Source organism: Ursus americanus, chromosome 10, assembly GCF_024610735.1.
Source record: "Ursus americanus isolate L20-20 chromosome 10, mUrsAme1.1.p, whole genome shotgun sequence".
Lineage (NCBI taxonomy): Eukaryota > Metazoa > Chordata > Mammalia > Carnivora > Ursidae > Ursus > Ursus americanus.
This window is the reverse complement of record NC_142136.1, coordinates 56,282,524-56,308,702: the sequence shown is the minus strand read 5'-3', so window position 1 is coordinate 56,308,702 and position 26,179 is coordinate 56,282,524. Positions and strand designations below refer to the sequence as shown.

Sequence of the window (26,179 nt, the reverse complement as noted above, 5' to 3'; positions counted from 1 at the left end):
TGAAAGTAGGCGACAGAGACTACAGTGGGAATCATCAGTATGTATTAGATGGTATTTATTTATTTTATTTATTTTTTTAGAGTTTATTTATTTATTTGGCAGAGAGAGAGAGACACACAGCCAGTGAGAGAGGGAACACAAGCAGGGGGAGTGGGAGAGGAAGAAGCAGGCTCCCAGCGGAGGAGCCTGATGTGGGGCTCCATCCCAGGATCCTGGGATCACGCCCTGAGCCGAAGGCAGACGCTTAACGACTGAGCCACCCAGATGCCCCTAGATGGTATTTTAAGCTGGGGGCAGGGGGTTGGTGCTGGAGGCCACTGAGGATTTGAACCCTGGGGCACTCAAACATTGGGAAATTAGGAAGAATGGCCCAGCAAAGAGACTGAAGAGAATTAGGGAGAAGAAAAACACAAGCAGGTAACACAGTGTTTCAAGAAGATGAGCGTCACCAACCATGTGGAATTCTGTGTAAATGTTGAGTGAGACGAAACCAGAGAACAGCCCCTTGGGTCTGGCTCCGTGGCAGCCTGGGTAGCACCAGGGTGCGGAGGGGATGGGATTTTGCTGGAACGGCGTTGGGGGAGAATGGGAAGTGAGAACATGGAGGCAGCAGGCAGAGGCTGTCCCCCAGGTTTGCAGAGAGATGGGGGAGACTGATGGGAGGCACACATGTATCCACAAAAGGCTTCTCTTTTTTTCTTTTGTAAAATTATGGGCACGGTTTCAGCATGTGTGTGTGCTGAGGGAAAGGACCCAGAAGGACAAGTCATAATGCACGGGGAGGGACAAGCCGAGCAGCCTTTCTAGGAAAAATATTCAAGCCATTGTCGCCAGCTCCCGCTTTCCCACCGCCGGTCGTCTGTGTGCGGTCTTTGCGGGGTCGGGCCCTGCTCAGGACGTAAGTCAGCACGAGCCTGCGCTCACGGCTCTTCCCCGAGGATCACACGCGAGTGTACTCTCGAGGATGCTCGAAATCACTCCCTAATAAACATCTCTTCCCACCAGGGTTGCTAGATTTGGCTACATTTTATAGAGAAAATCGTTTGAAAAAGCTCTGCCAGCAAACTATCAAGCAAGGAATCTGTGAGGAGAACGCCATCGCTCTGCTTTCGGCGGCCGTGAAGTACGACGCGCAGGTCAGATAAGCGTCCCTCCCACTGGCCGAGCTTCTGGGCAGGTGTTCGGTGCTTAGTTCCTACATTAAACCGAAATCAGCTCTAAGAGATGAACGTTTTAATGTAAACATGCGAAGTAAACAGAGGTACCAGAGAAAGTGAACATGGATATATCGTTAGGGTAGCGCTCCCAGGCAGAAGGCATAAAGGAAAGGATCGATAGATCTGACTTCAGAAAGAAAAAAAAAGTCTATGCATCAAAAAATACTGAGAAAATTAGGAATTAAATGATACACCGGGGGAAATATTTGCAACATATCATGAAACATGTTTACCATAGTTGATGCGTGGTTCTTAGAAAACAAAAAGAAAACATGAGCAGTTTGATGGAAATAAATGGACCAAAGAACAACATGGGTTTATGAATAAATGGAAAATATAAATGGAAGTAAGGTATAATTTTTCACCTGTGACACCGGGAAACATAATCTTAGAGATGACGCAGGCTCAGCCGCTGAGAGTGTGAACTGGGCCAGCCGTGTGGGGCCGACCCGTACCACATGTACTGAGAGGTTTAAAGGTGCAGTTCTTTAAGGAATCCCCTTGTAAGAATTTATCGTAAAGAAGCGATCATGGATTTGGACAGAGACTTAGCTTCAAAGATGTTTACTGCAGCACTGTTTATAATTTTGAAAAATTAGAAAAAGCCAACAGGAACAGTAAAGGATTGTTTCAACTGTAGAGTGTTATACCATGAAATTATACAGCTACTCACAATGTATCATTAATTGAAAAAGGATGCCCCTTTTTTTGTTTTTGTTTTTTAAACATAAGTAGCTGAATTTAAAATGACTGAGTTTCATTATCTACATAGAGGAAAAAAAGACCGTCAAAGGTCATCTTTGAATGGTGGGATTATGGATGATTTTTATTTCCTATCTTGGCTTGTTTTTTCTGAACTTTCTACAGTGAACGTGTATTGTTTTGATAATAAAGAAAGGAAAGAAAACCTGTCTTAGAGCTAAATCTTTAGGAAGCAGGCCATACTTTTTGGAGTCGATTTCCTTTTGTTATAAGGATATCCTCTCCTTCAGTCAAAAAACAGGAACATTTAGTGGTAGGCAGAAAAAAAGGTTATAACTTCTTTTCTGCTTATATAAATAAATATGCTTATTAAAGAAAATTTGGAAAATATAGAGAGTATGAGGAAGGAGGTGACTCATCACCCAGAGAACATTGACATTTTCATACAGCTCCTTCTAGTTTTCCCTAGGTCACATGATGTAATTTGCTCTAAATGCTGGATTTTTTTCACTTAACATTTTAAAAAAATCTTAACCCACCTTGAAACCTTCACATTTAAAAGCATAGTGAACGTCTTCCATCAACCTAATCATATCCTGGGCACTTGAAATATGCAAAACGCTTCTTGGCTAGGCTATGTCCCTGCACAGTCTTTCCTCGAGTTTCTTAAAGTCATGGGGACAGTCCTGGGGGCTGGAGGGCTCTCTCAAGTGATGAGGCAGTGGGCACACGGTGTTTCCACCTGAACTAGGCTTCATTTTCAAGACTTCTTCGTAGTCCCTGTTTATGTGAATTATCTGTATAGTTACCTTCCGGCCCTCTGTCTTCTAGAAAGTAAGCTCCTTGAGGAATGGCAGGGACTTTGTTTTGCTCACAACCTTATGCCCAGTGCTGAGGGTAGTGCCTAACACTAGTAGAAACTCTTTTCGGGTAGAAACCTTTCAGCTACTATAGGCAAATACAGAAGTGGAGTATTTTAACAAATACTGAAAGTGGAATGAACAATGCAAATACTGTCATGAGGAAAAGGTACAGAATTCATACACATCGTGCCTATCTCTGAGAAGAAAAAGATTCTTTGTGTGGGTTGGCATGGAGGAACTTGAATATTTTACTCTGTGTTATTTAAATTTTTACAAGCACAGATTCACATTAGCTATACAGTTTTAGAACTATTTTTAGGTAGTGCCATACCAACATTTCTTCCTCTTGGCTCTCAAATCTTTTTCCTTCCTGTGTCTTAGGAATTTTCCCCATGCTCCGTTGCATTGCACTGGGATATACAGATTTGTTAAGACATTTTCTGTTGTTATTCCTAGGATTTAGAAGAATTCTGCTTCAGGTTTTGCATAAACCATTTGACTGTAGTGACGCAGACTTCAGGCTTTGCAGAAATGGACCATGATCTTCTCAAGAACTTTATCAGCAAAGCAAGCAGAGTTGGAGCCTTTAAAAATTGATCCTCACCTGCAAGAAAGAATTTTTAGCATTTCCATTTTCCCTGCAAAAGCCAGAGAATAACTTCTCCGTAATAATATGATGAGCTACACTTGGCTGAATACTTAACGTTCTGTCAAAGAAGGCGGTGGTCAGGCTGCCCCATCATCTGAAATCTGAAGTTGACGGTAGAAAGCATCCAGCGCCCTGATCAGATGTGACTAAGCTCAAGGGAAAAGAACTGAAACATCTTATTTACCATTTCCTCTTTCGAGTCACTTAAGTTGGACACTTTTGGTACATTGGTCTAAGTATATGCCATTCTGGCCAAATGTCCATTCTTCCAAAGGCTGATATCACATAGAGAGCTTGACAAGGAATGCCGTCATACCACATTGTCAGCACCCAGCCGGCCGCCTTGCATACTCAGTAGGCACTCAGTTAATTTCTTATAAATCTGAAGTATGCCCTGAGAACAGCTTTGTTTGTGGGACACCGGATGAAGGAATAACTTGCACAAAAACAAATTTGAAATAGCCTGTTACTAGTGAGGTTCATATTCTTCTGGTAACTTGTTCTGAGTCATAGTGGCTAACTTCGAGCATTAATTAGAAGTCACAAACAGCCTTGGCAATTCAATTGTCAGAGTCCCAAGGGCTAATTTTAATTTTCTGTTTACTCTGAGTCATTAATTTCTCATATGGGATTATGGACTATGAAGTACTGCCTCTGAATGAATGTTATTTCGGGGCTCATCTGCCTTACATAATTGCATTTTGTCTTTTCTTTTTGTGTTAAGAGAGATTTGCCTGTGTAAGTAAAAATGATTATGTGTTTCTCTTGTAGTTGACTTTTATGTCACTAGAAAACAGTTCTCTTAACCTGGCACAGAATACTTACAAAGTGCTAGTTGAAAAGGAGCTCATACTTACATTTCATGGACATTAACAAGAGTGAGATAAATTTATACTTTTTAGATCAAAACAAGTTACCCAACTGCAAGAGAGAAACTGGAACGGGATGTAGGATGTAGTGTCAGATTCCTCTAACATGTGTTTCACAATATGATATGTGTTTCACAATACATTATGTAAAGAAAGCTCTTTTGGAATTAGAAACCTCGTTCTGATGCTGAACTATTTGATAATAAAGTGCTTATTTGCAGATAATAGGAGAAATGTGTGGTTTTTTAAATCCCTAAGCAGCAGCAAAATTTTACCAACCTGACATCTCTTAGATTTACATAAATCCATTTGATATAAGCTTATTTTTGGAAGTAGCTACTCAGATAAGGTATCGTAGCAAAGCCCACCCTGAAACATAAATGGCATATAAACAACATAATTACCGTTCGTATTCTTGATGTGACTGCTCTTTATTGGTGAGGTCGCTTTTGTTTTTGGTTTTGGTTTTCGAAGATTGATTGAGAGTGCGCACGCAGAGGGAGAGGGAGAAACGGATTCCCCACTGGGCAGGGAGCCTGACCCACATGGGGCTTGATCCAGGACCTTGGGATCGTGACCTGAGCCGAAGGCAGATGCTTAACCTACTGGGCCACCCAGGTGCCCCCATGAGGTCACTTTTGAATCCTTAGTTCCTTTTTATCTGTTTTTACAGACCTTAGCTGATAGAGCCAACGTGGCCTGGATGTCTCTAGCTCTAAATCAGAGTCCTGTTCTTAGAATTATATAGTCTTATTCAGCTATTTGTTATTTTAAGTCTGCCATATATACCATTTGTTTTCATTATTTGGTAGCTGTGCTATTTTATCTACCAAAGAAACATCCAGACGTGGGATTGGCCACAGCTATCAGCTCGGGCAGCTGGACAGGTGCAGGCTGCGTTGCTGACTGTCCCCACTCACCCTCCTGTGCCCGCGGCCACTGACTGATGCCTTTCCATCCTCATAAGCTCTTCCGAAACCTCTTCCTTTCTTGCCTATTTCTCACAGGGTCTTCTGAAACTTCCTGATGCCTCTTTCTTTTATGAAATCATCTCCTGTAAAAATCGGAACACTTAGAGGGAACAGGTACATTATTTAGGCATGAAAAACGGCCTGCCCTTTACCGCACGCCACAAGGGGTCAACAGCTGTGCTGCCAGAGTGCCAGTTACTCAGAAGGGCTGGATGGACTTTTACCCAGATTTTCTAAGCTTTGCTATGTGTAGGTTTGTACTGCTGTCTCTCTCAGTTCTTATCTCTGTGTACAACAGAATAATCTATGGAACTTTTACGAAATACAGATTTAAGGATTGCAATTCAGTACATTTAAAAGCTCCCCAAGTAATTTTGATGTTTAGCAAAGGATGAAAATCACTGTTTAACCCTTAAAATCTGGGACTGCAAACAAGAAAGGGCTAATTAGACCAGCTGAGAGATGACAGATGAGTCCCATGGATACAGCCCCGAAAAATACATTCCTTTCTCTCTGGTCTTTGAAGAGACGCTTGCCATCAACACTCCTGTATGAAGAATCACAACGCTTTGTTTCTAACAGTTGAGTGTTTGTAGAGCCCCAGAAACCTTGCTCAGTTAGGAATATGTGAGGGAACAGGTACATTTTTCATAATGACACTGCATCAGAGATGGATGAATCCTTTATCTTACATAAATTCATCTCTGATTTTTCTATCCTGAAGTTCTGTTTCCTCTCTGCTCACACAAGGAAGTTCAATGATTAAGTGCTTCCAGTATAATTCCAATACGACGCACAGAAAAGGGTTAAGATTTCACAGGAATACCATCCTCTGCGGAGAGAGGTTTGTGAAGGTACTATTTAATGCTTTTTAAAACTAAAGGTTAATGTTCTTCAGCTGAGACCTGAAGAAATGGCCAGCCATTCCGGATCAAACGTGATTTTTATTTAGAGGCAGGATTCCTGACCAGTGATAACGAAAGGCAACAATGATAAACTACATAGTCTTGTCTTGTTTTTTTGTTTTGGTTTGCTCTATTAGCCCTCCCCGTGCTATTGTTACCACAGATAGGTTGGGAAGATTGCAAAGAAAAATGAAAAATCATATCTATTATTTCTAATTCAGTCTTTGCCAAAGCATAAAGACATAAACCATACTGATTTTCTCTCACTACATTCCATTGAAATCATGACATTTTCTGTTGAGGAAATAAGTGAGGTTGGTCTGTGGCATAAATTTAACTTTTATATTAAACCGTCATTATCTTATATGCCAATGCTAGTATATAAGTATACTCCCAAAATAACCAACACAGAAAAAGATTTCTGAGAATATCCAGCTTCATATTAAAAGAGCTTGTTTTAAATCCATTCAGACATTATACAGTGTTACCAAGATATATTTCTATGTAAGATGCTATCCTTGTGGTAGAAATTTGCTACTTCGAAAGGCAAGGATTCCTGTTGTCCTGTAAAATACATATTTAGTCCAAAGGAAAATTCTACTGAATGAATCATTACTAATGCCATGGACGCTAGCCCAAAAATGAGGAACAAAAATATGCTTTGACAGGCAAGTTTCTTTGAAATCGTCCAGACGGTAATAGAAATAGTACATAGGGTTTTTCTCCCCACCATTTGCACCAGAAAACTGTCATAAGAAGTAAACAAATATATGAATTTGAACTTGTCCTTTTTATTGTAAAGAGCATTAACTGCTAGAATACTAGATCTCTGGAAGTGATTAATTTTCTATCTAATCCCGACTAAAAACTTCAAGTGTCATAAAGGCTGTTTGATTTCGCCTCGCATCACGTCAGATTCCCATCCGACAGAACTACAGTCGGCGGAGGTATGCTTGCTGCTTCTCCTGCTCTAAGCTCTTTGCCTTTCTTCCTTCAGGAACAAACACGCCGCTGTTCTGGGAGGAGAGAATGTCATTTTCCGCCCTGTTTTTGAGAAATCCTATTACTTAAATTCGAGGTATTCCCTTATCTGAAACCCTTGGTACCAGATACATTTCATGTTTTGGAGTTTAGTCCGTACGGTACATACACTACCTAATATGTAATACCCGGGCCGGGCCTAGGGCCAAGCCCCAATCAATGTATTAATATTTTTGTAGTGAAACAAGAATGTTCCGACTAAGTGGGATAAAGGCTTAGATATGGTTTTGATGCCACATAATTTTTGTCACCAAACACACAGACCACTTGGGTTTTTAAGCTTTTTATTTCAGAACTGCAGATAATAGACTGTGGACTTGCGATACCTATATCTCTGTCTGTCTCTATGTATATACATGGGATGTTTGGCAGGCAAGGCCTTTGATATATAAACTCTGCATGAGATGAACAGAGATTCTGGCTTCCCCACTCCATCTCTCACAACTGTCTATGTTTCTCTGACGCCCTATTGCCCTCGAGCACACAGGTGTATTCCCACCTCCAAGCACGGCCTTTTCTTCTCTGTAGACTGTCTTCCCATCCTTGTATGACTTACTCCCTGGCCTTTTCCAGGTTTTGCTCAAAGAGCATCTCAGGCAGTGTTGCCCTGTCTTACATTCTTAAATTCCTTTCCAGTTGGCAGTCCCTAGCCTCCTTGCTGTGCTTCTCTGCATAGCGCTTAATACAACCAGACACACTATTGTTCATTTATTCACTTGCTCCCTGTCCCTGAAACTACAATTAGACGGGAAGCTCCACAGAGATGGAGATCTTGGCTCTATTTATCTATTGCTGTATCCCTTACATTTAGGGCTGTGCTTGGAACATGGTAGGTACTCAGTATATGACATATTAAAAGAGGAAGAGAATATTATTTGTCTCCATATACTTGGAAAAATATGCAAAATACTTTTTTTTTTTTTTTTTGGCTACATATGAGCTTCTTCTAGGTGCTAGAGCTCTAAAGACCAGCCAGACTGATGCTTCCCAGCTGAGCAGGGAGGTTGATGCTGGGATAAGTAGACAGGCAGTAGGCATGTTAAACAAGGCAATTTCTGATGGTGATAAATGCTGTTACACTTCTGAAGGAGACTAATATGATGATACAGAGTAAGGATTTTAGCTTGTGTGGTCAAGGCAGGCCCCCGAGCTGATGAGCCCTGAAAGACAGGAAGGAACCACCTATGCAAAATTCTGGGGGAAGAGCACTCCAGACAGAAGGAACAGCAAATAGAAAACCCTGAGGCAGGGAGAGGCTTGGTATTATGGGAGGAAAGGTCAGTGTGGCTAACGCGCAGCGAGCGGGGAGGAAGTAGCACGAGAGGAGGATGCAGACGTGAAGAGAGGCAACTTCCCAGGCCATGGTAACTAGCGATGTGAATCAGTTTATATTTTAAAGGAATCACTTTTGCTCTTCAGTTGAAAGGGAAAGAGGAAAGAGAGGGAATATGGAGACCAGGTAGACGTCTAAAACAGTGGTCTCAACAAAAGCAGATAAATGACTCTTTGGGTTTTGGCTTGACCAAGTAAGTAGTTAGTAAAATGGGGAAAGAGTAGGGTAGAAACAAGGTACTTTGATTTGATTTTGATTTCTATTTTGGTAATTCAGGGGGTGGGGGCAGAGAGTGAGAATCAAGAGTTCTGCTGGCTGTGAGGGCTCTGAACTCCATGAAGAGGTCAGGCTGGAGAAATGTATTTGGGGATCATCAGCATATGAAGCCGATTAAAGGTTAAGAATGGATGAGATACCAGGAGAGAACTCAGATATAGAAGAGAACATTAGGGCACTTGATACAAAGAATACAGCAGACCATTAAGACTCTTAACAACTAATTTATTTTAAAATAGACAAACTATTAATCGTAGAAAATAGTAACATAGCAATTTTAAATGTACAGTTTTAACCAATACAAAAAAGCGATAAAGCAATATCTGAAGCTTTATTTAAGAAATCCCCGTACAGGATCTCTGAAGTTCCTAAAATTCTGGCACTAACTCTAATGTGAACTTCCATTAGCAAAAGATCCAGAAATATGGTAGCCCTTGACCTAAAAGCTAACTGATTTTTATGATATTCATGCAAAAATTAATGAGGAAATGGAAGAAAGCTCCTAGTGCCTTGTTATAACTGCCAAAAATAAGTTTGAAACTTAACTGAGCATAAAATTTCATTTTCTAACAAATAAGACCAGATTTCTTTTTAAAAAGAACTCTGAGTTTGGACAAAGTGATTTTCCTAAAAGCTAGCTGATGCTACCTTAAATATCACCTATTTTAAATTATACCATCTCTAAATAAGTTAATCACACAAGATAGTTTAAATACACCTTTAGGTGTCGGGGGAAAGCGCCTCGTTTTCTAACACAGCTGTTTTCATTTGAAGCTTTTGCACAAAACCAGATAGAAACATGAATGCCTAACCCAAAGACCTTTGATTACTTGCAATTTTGGAGTAGAAATGATGTGGCTTTGAATATGCCAGTGTTAGACCATACTGACTTAAAAAAAAAAAGATAAATAGACAACTGCCAGTTCAAAAGATACATGGAAGACATGTACAATTCCAGAGAAAACACCCCTTCCCAAATTTAGGAGGGCGGAATAATTGCTGAGATGCAATTAGACAAACCTCTAAGAAAGAAAAAATTAAGGCTCCTGTAGTTAACAGTCTATTTGTGGAATGAAATTATTTAAATCTTGATTCTTCAGGACCCAGAAACATTAGAAAGTGCACTTGGGATATACTGTCTTAGGGCCCTCCAAGCAAAGCTCCAGCTGAACACTTGATTTTCCAAGTACTAGATGGCTACCTCGTGAATTCGGTGATCTGAATGGTATAGAAACCAAGAGTACTACGAATAACTCTCATTTTAAAGCATGAATTGGATGAAGAAAAGGATCAATAAATTCTTACAAATCCTGAGGTATGAAATCTGTATCAGTAGTATGACACCATCATTTGTTTATACTTTGTTTTCTGCTTGTGTTTAAGAACTAAAATTTATAAAACAAGCACACAGTACATCAGATTCCATTAGTAAACTAAAATCTAATGTGTAAAAATTAGTGATTTTTTTTTCTAGTTTCTAATATCTGTTTTAGCAGAAGAGTTCAGGATCATTTGGGTGAAGGGGGAGTAGTCAGCCAAATTGCATTTGGAAGACAGGACACATATTCTAAGGGCGTTCATGTTAAATTAAAAAAATATATAAATATAAATTAATAAAAATAACAGCAAACATCACATATATGCCACAAGAAAAGACAAAGTACTCAAATAGGCCTGGGTTGTTTGGACCGCCACTCCCAGGGCATCCTCCCCGTTTGCAGAGCAGAGCAATGATACTTTGGAAATGGAAACATCTGCTACAACTTTTTAAATGGCAGTATTTACACAAGATTTTCAATCTTGTGCAATAACAAGTATATTCTACTGACTACGACATTGCAAGTGGCTTAGGAATCCCCTGCACGCACACTACACGCAAGCCCGTGCGCAGACTTGATATCCACCAGAAAAGCTGAAGATACGTATTCAATGCGGCCGTAAACAGAAACTGGGAGAGTCACACAGTGGGATCTGTGAGAGACCATGAGGCCAGAGGTGTACGCGGTGCCCACAGAGGTCACGGGACCCTCATTTTTCTTCCCTGTTTGAGGTATCCATGCTATCGTTCATTTTTTGCTTCTGCATTCGTGTTCGGGTAGATGCTGGAAAGAGGATGAAGAAATGTCAATAGCACTGATGGTGTTAGTTGACAAAGGGCTGCCATATATGTTACTCTTGTGCCAAATCGATGGAGTTCAGGGCCTGGCAAAGCAGTGGTTTCCAAATTTTTTATCATGAATTCTTTTCCAAGCATGTACCACTAAATTTGTATGTGTATATGCATACCATTTATGCTTGTGTCTAAATTCTAAAACACGCATAGCCCAAACATGAAAAATAGATGAGATAAAAATAGAAATTCTAGTATTTTCTCTATGCACCCAAAAGGTGGCCTCATATACTCCCAGGTGTGCCCAACTTTGCAGACCACTGCTGCAGAGATGCTGAGGTTGAGTTTGGCCTGGTGGCAGAGCAGAATGTTGGGCTGGCCCAGAATGGTCTGCTGAAGTGAGCGGTATTCTTCACGATGCAAGCAACTCCCTTGTGCTTGGAGACGCCTTGCAAAGACAGCAGCTCACGGCTCATTTAATTTCGACGTGAACATTTTAAAGGTACAGTATTAATTACGGCATAGACAAAACCAGGAAACCTCTTTAAAAGAAGTTATTTAAGGGCGGCTCAGTCGGTTAAGCGTCTGCCTTCGGCTCAGGTCATGATCCCAGGACCCTGGGATCGAGCCCCACATCAGGCTCCCTGCTCAGCTGGAAGCCTGCTTCTCCCTCTCCTTCTGCTGCTCCCCCTGCTTGTACTCTCTCTCTCTCAAATAAATAAATAAAATCTTTAAAAAAAAAAAAAGTTATTTAAAAAACTTGATTTTAGTGGTGGGCAGAGGCTCTTCATTTCAAAGAAGCACAAATTCACATTCGGAAAAGAAAGAAAAGACTAATTCTATGTCTTACCCCCCTGAGCAATCTAGCACTGTGTGATGGGTCTTTTTTGAATGCCATTCTTTGAGGAAAACTGAAGAATTCCTTAGCCCTAGGAGTCCAAACTCCTGCTGCTTCTCTCCAATTTGCAGCCACATAAAGGCCCTGAACTCCAGCCCGGCATCGGGAATTCACCACAGGGCGAAGGACGCTACTGGCAAATGTACCCACCACAGCAAGTGAACTCTCCTCTACAAACACATACATATTTTTACACTTTCTGCTCCTTCTAAAATGGATATTTGTGAGCTTCAAAATCCTTCCAAATGTTTTCAAGGCCTCATTCTGGTCAGAAGCTTTGCGTCTATTTTCATGTACTGAGCGGAGATGCCACAACCACTTCAGAGCTCAAACGGGTAGATCAGTCAATGTAAAATCCAGAACAGAGATGCGTTTCTCATCAAAAATTCAAACTCTTGATATATTTAGTGTTGACTGTTCTCTTCAAAATAATATACATAGAAAGAATTTGTTTAAAAAATCAAAAGCATTCTTTTAAATACTTTGTACTTTAAATACTTAGTATTTATGGGCACATGTTTATAGAGAAGCCCCTTTTTAAAAAGTCACATTTCAGCTGGTATTGTTCTGAACATATCATATCGATTGATATGGCCTATGACCTAGGACTAATAGTTTTAATACTTATTATCTCCAAAATACGTGTCTTCTTTCCCCGTGCCAGCCATTCTTCCTGTGGATGGGTCCGGCTGCAGAGGGTCAGGAAACGTCACCCTCACCACCACGGCTCTCTCCCCGGGACAGCCCGGGGGCAGTCGGCAAGTGTTCGCCTTCTTCTTAAAGTACTTTCCATCTACTCTCCTTCGGTTAATCTTGGATCATCTCAGAGCGCTTCGGATAGGATCCCATTCGCCTTAATATTCCAAATTTACGTCACTCTGTGTAACTTGGAGAATGATTTGACGGCGCTCTTTAGCAAAATTCTGATCTCCGGTAACAGAAAACTTTTGCTTGACATTGTTTTAAAACTTGAAATTAGAGAAGTTCAATAACAGAGTAAAAAATTATTCTTCAAATAAGGGTGATGATGTTCCTATATGCTAATTTTTAAAACCTTTCCCTCTATCCAATGCTCTGAAAGAGTTCCTCATTATAGTTTTGCTCTCCTGAGGTATTTCTAACCACAGCCATTCATGCTGAAGATGTGGTTTCACTTCTTAGTATTTCTGCACTAAAGATTTTAGGAAGGGAAAGATGACCTTCATTTTGCGTCATACATCTAATCCACAAATGTCTGTGGGTAAAGAGTACATTCTTGATTGGATTACATTTTAAGTGCATAAGCGAGTGTGCTAATTTAGGGAATTATATATATTTATTCCTTTAAAACATGAAAAGGCTTTTTGCAATATAAACAATGGTTTCATTTATGTAGGGTGAAATGATAAGTACTTACTCATTTCTGCCAGTTTCTGTTGAAATTTGGACTCCCCTGGGAGATGTTTACTACAGATTTAAAAAAGAGAAGATATTTCATATGTATATGTATAGATGGAAAACTGAAATTTTCAATAACTATAGCGGTTCCAATGACTTACTGTATACTTATTTTAGCGAGTAGCTTTTAATTTCAAAGGCTTATAAACCATCTAAAATACAAACCATCACAAATTTATAATCTTTTGCATTTTGTCAGTGATTCTTATAAAACACCGTAGTTGTTTTTTTTCTAAGAGTAAGCATTTAAAAATCTAATGTTAATCATAACAAAATTTCATCAGTGGCTTTGTTAAAAAAAAAAAAGAAAAAAAAAAGATCAGATTGTTAACATCGGATACGTTCAATGAATTTTAGTAGATAGTCTATGATTTAAATGGTGTTAACTCTGGGATACATACCTATTTCTTTGAGCAATTTCCACAATTTTGAAATAAAATTGGTATAAAGGGGTAGAGCTGGCACTCTGGCTTCTCCACATGAGCAGCTCAGCTACGGAAAAACATTCTACAGCTGTTCCTACCTTCCATCGGCTTCATCTGATCCTTCAATATCAAAGCGTAGTTTTTTCAATGGTTTGGGAGGGTTGCTGCCTTCAGCACTTCTCTTGAGCACACGGTCGCTGTTACACACCATCTGGTTTATTTTCTGGAACTTCTCAGAAGTCTACAAATTACAGAATTCTTTATTTTAAATCATTAAATGCCAGCGTTTTGTAGTTAGCAACCCTTAATTGTAGTTGGAGGGGTATCAAAAATCAGGCAGAGGAAATATCTGCATTTTAATTTTCTGCTTTATTGCACCAGATGAGATATGGAAAAATCTTAGCATCAGTGTAACTACACCTAACTCTGCCCAATTAAATATCGTCCTGTCTCTCCGTATGAGGCTCCCCCCCTCCTCCAACAACTCTGACTACTACTCTCAAAATCCTGGTTCCTCATTTTTGGAACTCACCTGCACCCAAAACCTGGGCTCCTTCTCAGAAGCATATAAAGTTGGAATGGCCTTCCAGAACCTTGTGGGTTTTTTTGAGGGCATAACCAGGGAGAATATCATAAGAATCTAATAAGAAGTGAAATGTCTAGTCGATCATAATTTTGGACTCACTTTATGGATCTTATGTTGACAAGTCATATAGTTTATATATTTTAAACCATTACTGATATAGTATTTATTGAAATGCTAATTCATAGTTTTTTAAATAAAAAATCAGATATCAAAAGATTTCGAGTCCTTTCCTTATTACTAGAGATGATTTGAGATCTGTATCTTTTGAGGGAGAATCCTGTCACAGCAAAGTCAAGAAAGCTTTGGTAATAAATCCCAAAGGGGACGTAATACCTTATTTTACCCAAGGACAAGCACATGGAAAATTTCCATTTCTTATTTGCCTACCTTAGGACTAGAGTGAGGGGATTACCTCAGAGATGTGTAGGAACATGTTCATCTGAACTAAAAAATGAAGCCAAACTATCAGTAGAAACCAGGTCCCATTTGACTGACTGATTTGACAGTGAGATTTAGCTTTACTAATTGAGCTGTCTTTTTCCAAAAATTAAATGAGACAATTTTTCTTTTTTTTAAGATTTTATTTATTTTAGAGAGAGCGTGTGTGTGCTCATGAGCAGGGGGAGGGGCAGAGGGAGTGGAAGAGAGAGAGAATCTCAAGCAGACTCCAAGCTGAGTGTGGAGCCCGATGCAGGGCTCAATCTCACAACCTTGAGATCAGAACCTGAGCAGAAATCAAGAGTCAGATGCTGAACTGACTGAGCCACTCAGGTGCCCCTAAAGAAGGCAATTTTCTAAAAATTAAATGCAAAAACATGTTTTGATGGAAATAAGTTTAGAGCACATATATAATATGAAACTAAATTCCTGTGTATGTATTAAATTTATAAGATTTTTAGTTATCAGCTTTAAAATATGTAAGTTCATATAACATTTTCTCAATTCTTTTAGAGGTTATAGCAAGCAGAAAAGTTTGAGGACCACTACTCTATACGTATCCAGATCCAACCCTACTTAACGTGGTCACACATGTCCTTTGTGAACCCTGACAGCTGCAGCCTACCTTGAGCTAAATGTCACAGCATTTACTATTTGTAACATACATTTTAACACTTGGTCTTTTAGTGTACAAACTAGTATCTTTCTCTAATCATATTTGGAGCAGTGGGGTAGGCCGACTCTAGAATGGGTCTCACTAATCCTCACCTCCTAGTTTTCATGCTTGTATAATCCTCTCTTCCCTGAGTGTGTGGGTTGGACCTAGTGTTACCTTGCTTCTGAAAAAATATGACAAAAGTGATGGAATATCACTTCCAATATTAGTTACAAAAAGACTGTGACTTCCATTTTGCTCCATACCTCCTTCTTTCCCTCTCTCTCTTCTTGCTCTGAGGGAAGCAAGATGACATTTGTGAGTAATGAGTGGTTCCGTGTAGAGGCTCAAGTGACAAGGAACTGATGGCTTGGAAAAATATATGTAATGTATTATATAATCTCAAAGGATGTTTAGAAAACCTCTTTGAAATTCACCAATTACGAGTATATCTTGAAATTAAATCTGATTTGAAAATAAGTCTGCTATTGATCTATTTTCTAAGTTCTATGCAACATGCCTTGCTGAGGTGTTTGAATAATAGTTATTTGTCAGTTCAAGTTACAGAAATCTGCAATTTCTTTTACAGTTACAGTGCATGCCCTATATATCATAGAAAGAAAATACTCACCCCAAATGATTCACCAATTGATACTAAGATTCTGTCAAGATAAAATACAAATTAGTAATGAAGGTCATATATAACTGTGCAGAGATGAACACAGATCATTCTGAGCTATCAGAAATACCAAATCAAAGGTTTGTTCTACCCTAGAACCACAACAAAATTCCAGTCATTAGGGGTTTATTCTAACAGTGCTAATTTAATCATACACTGAGCTGGTCTCTTAGATTTTTAAAGAATTATATGCCTGAAAGAACATTTTTTGCCATTGTCCACGTTTAAAGAAGGCAAAGGAAAATTTTAAGTTCACCCATACTTAATTCTTCATAACTCAATGGGTAAGTAACCAATTAAAATTTCACATTTCCTCATTAAAAATTCACCTAACAATTAGCAAAAAGTTACAGCATTAATAATCAGAATTCTAATTAAGATCTCTACTGATATATGGTAAAGTCTGCTTATCATATATACTAGAATCAGAAATCTATTAGTCTGCTTGTCCTTGTTTGAACCATATAATTTATGTTCTTTTGTTTTTATTTGAGTATAGCTGACCCACAATGTTACATTAGTTTCAGGTGTACAACACAGTGATTCAACAAGTTTATACATGATGCTGTGCTCACCACAAGTGTAGCCACCATCTGCCACCACACAGCACTGCTGCAGTATCCCTATTCTCCCTAGTATCACTACTCATTATGTTGTACCTTTCATTGCCTGTGACTCACTCATTCTATAACAGGAAGCCTACATCTCCCACTAACCTTCACCCATATTGTCCATCCTTCCCTGCCCTCTGGCAACCATCAGTTTGTTTTTTGTATTTAGGTCTGATTCTGATTTTTATTTATTTTTTTGGATTTCACTTATGAGTGAAATCATACGGTATTTGTTTTTCTCTGACTTATTTCACTTAACATTATATCCTCTAGGTCCATTCATGTTGTCTCAAATGGCATGATCTTAAACTTTTCAATGACTGCATAATATCCCCTTGTAAGTATATGTGTACATATATTTAATGGCTGCATAATATTCCCTTGTACGTATGTGTATGTAGATCTAGATAACTGTAACACATCTTCCTTATTCATTCATACATCAGTGGACACCTACGGTGCTTCCATATCTTCAATATTGTAAATAATGCTGCAGTAAACACAGGGGTGCATATATCTTTTCAAATTAGTGTTTTCATTTTCTTTGGGTAAATACCCAATAGTGGAATTACTGGATCATATGGTAGTTCTATTTTTAAGTTTTTGAAGAACCTCCACACTGTTTTCCACAGTTGGCGGTACCAATTTACATTCCCACCAACAGTGTATGAGGATTCCTTTTCTCCACATCCTCACCAACACTTATTTCTTGCCTTTTTTATTCTAGTCATTCTACAGGTGTGATTTTCACTATGGTTTTGATTTGCATTCCCCTGATGATTAGTGAGTTTGAGCATCTTTTCATGCGTCCATTGCCATCTGTATGTCTTCTTTGGAAAAATGTCTATTTGGATCTTCTGCTCACCTTTTAAATGGATTGTTTATTTGCTATTGAGTTATAGGAGTTCTTTTTAAATTTTTAAAATTAACTCCTTATCGGATATGTGGTTTGCAAATATTTTCTCCCATTCACTAGGTTGCCTTTTCATTTTGCTGGTTTCCTTTGCTGTGCAGAAGCTTTTTATTTTGATGTAGTTCTACTTGTTTTTTTTTGTTTTTTGTTTTTTGCTTTTTGTTTCTCTTGCCTTAGAAGACATACCTAGAAAAAACGTTGCCGTAGCTGATGTCAGAGAAATTACTGCCTGTGATCTCTTCTAAGAGTCTTATGGTTTCTGGTCTCACATTTAGGTCTTTAATCCATTTTATTTTTGTGTATGGTATTTAAAAGGTGGTCCACTTTCATTCTTTTACATGTAGCTGTCTAGTGTTCCCAGCACCATTTATTAAAGAGACTGTCTTTTCCCCTTTCTCCTTTGGCACAGATTGACCATATGATCATTAGTTTATTTCTGGGCTCTCTATTCTGTTCCATTGATCTATGTGGGTTTGTGTGTGTGTGTGCCACTACCATGTTGTTTTGATTACTACAACTCTGTAGTGTATCTTGAAACCTGGGGTAACCTCCAATCTTGTTCTTCTTTTTCGAGATTGCTTTGGCAATTGGGGGTCTTTTGTGGTTTCATACAAATTTTAGTATTATTTGTTCTCGTTTGTGAACAATGCTTTTGGTATTTTGATAGGGATTACATTGAATCTGTAGATTGCTTTGGGAAACATGGACCTTTTAGCAATATTAATTCTTCCAATCCATGAACATGGAATATCTTTGTATTTGTGTCATCTTCAATTTCTTTCATCAATGTTTTATAGCTTTCAGATATAGGTCTTTTGCCTCTTTGGTTAAGTTTATCCTAGGTATTTAATCTTTTTGGTGCAATTGTAAATGGTGTTGTTTTCTTTGTTTCTCTTTCTGCTACTTCAGTATTAGTGTATAGAAATGCAATAGATTTCTGTGCATTAATTTTGTATTCTGAAACTTTACTGAATTCATTTATTCTTGTCGTTTTTTTGGTATAGTCTTTAGGATTTTCTACGTATAGTATCATGTCATCTGTAAGTAGTGACACTTTAACTTCTTCTTGACCAATATAGATGCCTTTCATTTTTTTTCTTCTCTGATTGCTATGGGTAGGACTTTCAGTACTATGTTAAATAAAAGTGTTAAGAGTGAAAATCCTTGTCTTATTTCTGATCTTAGAGAAAAAGCTCTCAGTTTTTCACCATATTATTTATCATATGGGATATATGGTAAGTTGTGGGTATTTCATATATGGCCTTACCATCTTGAGGTAGGTTCCCTGTAAACCTGCCTTGTTTAGAGTTTTTGTCATGAATGATGCTGAATTTTGTCAAATGTTTTTTCTACATCTATTGAAATGATCATACGATTTTTATTCTTTGTTTTGTTGATGTGGTGTATCACATTGCTGATTTGTGAATATCGAACCACCTTTGCACCCCTGGAATAAATCCCGCCTGCTCATGGTGAATGATATTTTGATATATTGTTCAATGCAGTTTGCTAATATTTTGTCAAGGATCTTTGCATCTATCTTCATCAGGGTTACTGACCTGTGCTTTTTTCTTTCTTTCTTTCTTTCTTTTTTTCTTTCTTTCTTTCTTTTTCTTTCTTTCTTTCTCTCGGTGGGGTGCTTGTCTGGTTTTGGTATCAGGGTAATGCTGGCCTTATAAATGCATTTGGAAGCTTTCTATCCTCTTCTATTTTTTGGAATAGTTTGAGGAGAACAGGTATTAATTCTTTTTTAAAATGTCTGGTAGAATTCACTTGTGAATGCATCTGGCCTGGACATTTATTTTTTGGTAGTTTTTTGATTACTGATTCAAATTCATTACTAAAAATTAATCTGTTCAGATTTTCTGTTTCTTTCTGATTCAGTTTTGGAAAATTCTATATTTCTAGGAATTTATCCATTTCTTCTAGGTTGTCCAATTTGTTGGCATACAACTTTTTGTAGTAGTCTCTTATAATCCTTTGTAATTCTGTGGTGTCAGTTGTTACTTCTCTTTCCTTTCTGATTTTATTTGGGTCCTTTCTCTTTTTTTCTTGATGAGTCTAGCTAAGGGATAACCAATTTTGTTTATCTTTTCAGAGAACCAGCTCTTGGTTTCATTCATTTTTTTCTACTATTTTTTTTTTTTTTGTCTCTATATGCCATTTATTTCTGCTCTGATCTTTATTATCTCCTTTCTTCTACTCAACTTGGGCTTTGTTGGTTTTTCATTTTCTGATTCCTGTAGGTGTAAGGTTATGTTATTTATTTCAGCTTTTTCTTGTTTCTTGAGATGGGCTGTATTGTTGTGTATTTCCCTCTTAGAACTGCTTTCACTGCATCCTAAAGATTTTGGACCATCTTATTTTCATTTTCATTTCTCGCCATGAATTTTTTGTTTCTTCGATTGCTTTGTTGGCCCACCGGTTGTTTAGTATCATGTTGTTTAATCTCCACATGCTTGTGTTTTTTCCAGTTTTTTTCTTGTGATTTATTTCTAGTTTCATACTGCTATAATCAGAAAACATGGTTGGCATGATTTCAATCTTCTTAAATTTATTGAAGTTTGTTTTGTGGCCTCATATGTGATCCTTTCTGGAGAATGTTCCATGTGCGCTTGAGAATAATGTGTATTCTGTTGTTTTTGGATTGACTGTGCTACATATATCTGTTATGTCCATCTGTTACAAAGTGTCATTCAAAGACACTGTTTCCTTATTGATTTCCTGCCTGATCTATCCATCGATGTAAGTGGGGTGTTAAAGTCCCTTACTACTATTGTATTACCATCAATTTCTCTCTTTATATCCACTAATATGTGCTTTATGTATTCAGGTGCTCTAGTGTTTGGTATGCAGATACTCACAAGTGTTATATCCTTTTATTGGATTGCTCCCTTTATCATTATGTAATACCCTTCTTTGTCTCTAGTTACAGTCTTTGTTGTAAAGTCTATTTTGTCTGATTTAAGTGTTGCTACCCAGGCTTTGTTTTGTTGTTGTTGTTGTTGTTTGGTTTTTTTTGCTTCCATTTGCATGGTAAACATTTTTCTATCCTTTTACTCTCAGTCTGTGTCTTTATGTCTAAGGTGAGTCTCTTGTAGAGACTCATATAGAAGGGTCTTGTATTTTTATCCATTCCACCACCCTATATCTTTTGACTGGAGGATTAGGCCATTTACATTTAAAGTTATTATTGATAGGTATGTACTTAATGCTCTTTTGTTCCTTGTTTTCTGGTTGTTTTTGTAGTTATTCTCTGTTCCTCTCCTCTTCTCTTGCTCTTTTTCTTTGGGACTGATGAGTTTCCACAGAGTTTGTTTGGCTATCTTTCTCTTTATTTTTTGTGTATATATCATAGGTTTTGAATTTGTGGTTGCCATAAGTGAAATATATAATTTGTTTTTAATAATAAAGCTGAAAAACAGCATTAGCCTCACATAACAAGGATATAATCATATGCACATGGAACTAGTAGATATATTTTATTGTACTCCAATTCCTTGATAAGTGGACATCATTCTACATATATTTCATTAAGCAGAATACCTAAATATGCTGGATAAATAGAATGTTAAGATGCTTTCTAAATGCCTGATCAATGATTTATCAAGATTTTGAGATTATGACTTTTTTGCTTAAGAACCTCAACCAAGAAGTGATTTCACTAAGTTCAGCAAATAGCCATCATCATCATCATAAGCATAATATGGATCAATTATCATTACCTAAGTACACATTTTCATGTGGCAATGTGGGGCTGTGTAAATTAAATATATATGGTGTATATCTTAGCAACTTACAATGTAAGCTGTAGATATCATACACAGATACTATAAGAACAGCAAATAAAAGATGGTACGGGGTGCACAAGAGGATTTACATCACTTGCCAATTATTTTCTACTTTATCTCTTCCTGTAGTTTCAAATTTTACCATGAGTGTGCATTACTTATATAATTAAACACCCTACACAAATGTTTTCTAAAAGGCTAATATCTTCCCTTCTCCCTGTTTTTCTTGCCTATTAAGTACAACTCTATGAGCTGACAATTTGAGGAGATAAGACTACATTAACTGTACTAGCTAATCTGCCTACCACTCTGTACAAATAAAGTCAGTTTCAAACAGCCCATGATAACATATAAGTCAATGGAAGCACTTCAAAGCCACAGAGCACTTGTGGTTGGATGTGGAAGATAATATAATGATTTGTAGTTGCACAGAACCTTTCATCTAGGAATTTACAACAGCTTCATACTCATCTTCTCCCTAATCCACAGCACCCTTCCGAAGTAGACATGACACCTGCCCCAGGTGATATAAGGAAGCTGTAGGCAGAATTAAGGATGGACTTCTGAAGACTTAATTTACAGTCATCTACATTTAATCAGTCATCTACATTTTTATAACAAAGCAAGATGAACAGGTTCACAGAGTTTACAGGACATTCAATAAAACTACAGAATAAAAATTCTTAACTAAAAGTAATCACTTTGCTTAGCAGACTGGCTATTTAAAAAAATATGAAAGCGATTTTAAACCTACTATAAAAATTGTTCTTTGTTCACAAAAGAACAGACCCCAGCAACCGGGAAGGTTGAGGACTAAATTTGCAAACCCACTTAAGTAAAAAGATCATCTTTTTTTCCTGCCAAATTCCTATCATGTCACTTAATGTAAATAAGTATTTTTTAAGTAAAGAAAGTTTTATATTTTTGTGCTTGGATCAAAATAATCCCCTCTTATTCCCGCCCCTTCCCTGAGAAGAGAACACAAACCTTGATCTTGGAGTCATTTTTGTTGGCGTTGGCACACCTTCTGAAATTTTATATGGATTCTTCAGGGGTGATATATAGATGTTCCCCCCAGGAATCCGTAAAGGTGAACTAGAAAACTTGTAAGGGCTTCGAGGAATGTGAGGTATTGGTGACAAGGTAGGGGGCTAGAGCAAAAACAAAAAGTAGATTTTTTTTTTTAATGTTTTAGTAAGATCCATTTTATAATTAGATTTTCCCAATCAAAGGATACTTCAAACATACCCTGGTAGAAGCATACTGCAAAATATTTGTTTTCAGTCTCTGCATGAAGACCGAGTTATAGAATACTATAATGGAATCATACTCCTCTTCTCTGATCAAAACACGTTTGAATGTCTGAGGAAGAAGAATAAAAACACTTGTTAAATGAATTTGGAAGTCTGTCTCTTTAGATTTTCTTTTTTAATACATCATATTATTTTTTAACAGGAAGAATCACACAGTATACAGGAAAAAATAACCTGAAAAAGTCTTCTTAGGTTTGGATTATAGCTGCTCTCAGAAGTGAAATGTCACAGATTTTTTTAAAGTATATATAAATGTAAAACTTTATTACAAATATCCTGTTTATTGCAAGGCAGATGCAGTATTCCTTATTAGCTTTATAATATGAATTTGGATATTAAAGTGCTTTAACTTTCCAATTCCAATGTAAAGGTAAAAAAATTGATATGTGAATTTATATAATATGACCAGAATATATGATCTAATTTATGACTTACATTATCATTTATTATAGATATGGATATATCAAAAAACAGTCTTACCATGGAAGATTACCCACCTCCTGAACAGCATGAGGAAGATCCTTGTATGCTGTTACAATGATTTTGAATTTAAGGTCTATATTCTTCACTTTGCATATGCCATACATGGAACACATCATAATCTGGTAAATCAATACAATATAAAAATATCTGAATTTGTTACATAGTTGTGCTCTAAAAAGTACTGTTATCTTTCTTTTAGTTTTAAAAAATGGAAATTAAAGTTCCTATAGGATTATCTTTTCCCATCCCAAGCTCAATTAGAAAGGTGATGTGAAGTTTGTTTAATCCAAGTTTTGTTTAAAGAACAAATGCATAAGTCAAATCTTGATTATTGAAACTGATCATCTGGTTTGTAAATAACCCTAACTTTGACCCCTGTTCCTTAGATTTTTCCCAGAAAAGCTGACACTGGAATCAGTTAACTGTGTAACTACCACTTTAAAAAAAGCCAGTTGTGTCAAAGGTTCAAACTATCAGATAAAATAATATTGAATATACTTGGTGATGGTGGTAAGGGGCTTGAAAGGGGGCAGGAGAGAGTCTTTGTATTGTAGCTAATGTTCTTGATTTGGATGCAGGTTATACAGATGAGTTCAGTTGATGAATTTGCATTAAGATGTATCCTTATAATATATGGATGTTTTATATGCATATTTCAATAAAAAGATTATTAATGTTGAAATAAGATTTGAAATGATTCCCTACAAATTGAAAAAATCAAACTTTCTTCATTTGTATGAATTTTATTGCCAAATTTAACATTCTTGCTCATATCTACTATTGCCAAGAGTATCTACTCATCATCCCTTGCTCTGCATCCTACCAGCTCCAAGTCTACCATTCTTCCCATTCAGAATGCCATCTAATATCTTTTTTGCTAATTTACATTTTTCTCCTACTTCAATTCTTTTCCTAAGGTACCTCTCTGCAAAAATCTTGATTTCAGATACCTACTCTCTTTAGAAATCCTTAGCACTACTGTCTTTCTATATTGTAGCAAAGTATAAGTGCCTACTTTTAAAAATACAACATACTAGAATTTATATACCCAAATATACTCTTGTAAAATATACATATTTGGAGGTTATACCCTTATACACTAATTTACTGCTGAAAATATCATTCTTTTTGGGAACATTACTACTGACCTTACAGAAATAAAGGGATTACAAGGGAACATTATGAACAACTGCATACCAACAAAATAGATATCTAAGATGGAATGGCAAATTTTAAGAAAAGACACAGACCACCAAAACTTAGTAAAGAAGAAACAGAAAATATTAGCTAGAATTATTAATTCAAAACTATCTTCAAACAAAAGTCCAGGCCCAGACAGCTTCACTGGTGAATTCTACCAAGCCTTTAAAAAAGAATCAATACCAATTCTTCACAAACTCTTCTGAAATTAGAAGAGGGAACACTTCCCAACTAATTCTCTTAGGATAGTAGTACTCTGATAACAAAACCAGATGTCAGAGGAAAATTACCATTATCTCTTATGATTATAGATATAAACATCTTTAACAAAAACAAGCTGAATCCAGCAGCACATCAAATGTATTCTATATTATGACCAAGTGGGATTCATTCCAGAAATGCAAGGTTGGTTTAACATCTGAAAATCAATTAATGTAATATATCACATATCAATACAATAAAAGGGGAAAAACCCCAATGATCATCTCAATAGATACAGAAAAAGCATTTGACAAAATTCAACACACTTTCATGATAAAAACAACTAGGAATAGATGGGAACTTCCTCTACTTGATAAAGGGCGTACACAAAAACTCCACAGCTAACAATACATTTAATGGTGAAAGGCTGAATGCTTTCCCCTAAGACCAGGGGTAAGACAAGGATGTCCCTTCTCACCACTTTCACTCAACATTGTTTTGGAGGTTCTACACCAGAGCAATTTGACAAGTAAGCGAAGTAACTGTTGTATAGACTGAAAAGGAAAAAGTAAAACTATCTCTATTTGAAGATAATATGATCTTATATATTGAAAATCTTAAGGAATCCACTAAAAACTATTAGAACTGATAAACTACAACAATACTATAGGATAACAAGATCAATATATGAAAATAAATTGTATTTCTACACATTTGTAATGAATAATGCAAACAAGAAATTAAAGAAAAAATTCCAGTTACAATAGTGTTAAAAGGAATAAAATACTGAGGCATATACATTTAATATAACAAGACTATACTCTAAAAATTTTAAAACATAACTGAAAAAAAGTAAAGAACATCTAAATAAATGGAAAGACTCATAATACATGTTCATGGACTAGCATACTTAATATTGTTATGATAAGAGAGCTCCTCGAATTGATCTATGATTCAGTATAATCCCTATCAAAATCCCAGTAGGCTTCTTTGCAGAAATTGACAAGCTGATCCTGAAATTCATATGGAAATGCAAGCTTTAGAATAGTACAACAAATCTTGAAAAAGAAGAGCAAAATTTCTTTCCTATTTCTTTTTTTTTAAAGATTTATTTATTTATTTATTTTAGGAAGAAAGGGCACACACAAGAGTGTGTGTGTAAGTAGGGGAGGGGGAGAAAGAGAGGGAGATGGAGAGAATCTCAAGCAGACTCCCCAGTGAGCACGGAGTCCCAAGTGGGGCTTGATCTCATGACCCTGGGATCATGACCCTGAGATTATGAGCTGAGTGAAATCAAGAGTCAGATGCTTAACGGACTGAGCCACCCAGGTGCCCCCCCACTTTCATATTCCAAAATTTACTACAAAGCTACAGTAATTAAGACAGTGTTGTACTGGCATAAGAGGAGACATACAGATCAATGGAGTACAATTAAGAAACCAGAAATGAACTTTTACACATATATAGTTAGTTGAATTTTGACAACTGTCAATAGAGAAAGAAAAGACTTTTTAAGAAATGGTGCTGGAACAAGTAGTATTCACATACAAAAGAGTAAAGTTAGACCCCTATCTCACACCATACACAAAAATTAACTCAGAATGAATCAAAAT

General features: G+C 37.1%; 2 protein-coding genes across 9 annotated transcripts in view; one reads left to right on the top strand and one right to left on the bottom strand.

Annotated features, from left to right (window-relative positions):
- The window catches only part of RCBTB2 (RCC1 and BTB domain containing protein 2), a 44,725-nt gene extending 40,191 nt beyond the window's left edge, over positions 1 to 4,534 (top strand). For all 7 annotated transcript variants that reach the window (XM_045796816.2, XM_045796815.2, XM_087865151.1 and 4 more), the window contains 2 exons: positions 1,006 to 1,136; positions 3,239 to 4,534. In XM_045796816.2, coding sequence (XP_045652772.1) covers positions 1,006 to 1,136; positions 3,239 to 3,379 — 272 coding nt within the window. In that variant the 3' untranslated portion in view covers positions 3,380 to 4,534. The remainder of the gene's footprint in view (positions 1 to 1,005; positions 1,137 to 3,238) is intronic.
- A 4,496-nt stretch (positions 4,535 to 9,030) lies between these two features.
- Positions 9,031 to 26,179, bottom strand: part of RB1 (RB transcriptional corepressor 1) — a 151,875-nt gene continuing 134,726 nt past the window's right edge. For both annotated transcript variants that reach the window (XM_045796812.2, XM_087865149.1), the window contains 7 exons: positions 23,180 to 23,284; positions 22,618 to 22,731; positions 22,357 to 22,520; positions 16,007 to 16,037; positions 13,795 to 13,937; positions 13,231 to 13,280; positions 9,031 to 10,928 (listed from right to left, as the gene is read on the bottom strand). In XM_045796812.2, coding sequence (XP_045652768.1) covers positions 10,855 to 10,928; positions 13,231 to 13,280; positions 13,795 to 13,937; positions 16,007 to 16,037; positions 22,357 to 22,520; positions 22,618 to 22,731; positions 23,180 to 23,284 — 681 coding nt within the window. In that variant the 3' untranslated portion in view covers positions 9,031 to 10,854. The remainder of the gene's footprint in view (positions 10,929 to 13,230; positions 13,281 to 13,794; positions 13,938 to 16,006; positions 16,038 to 22,356; positions 22,521 to 22,617; positions 22,732 to 23,179; positions 23,285 to 26,179) is intronic.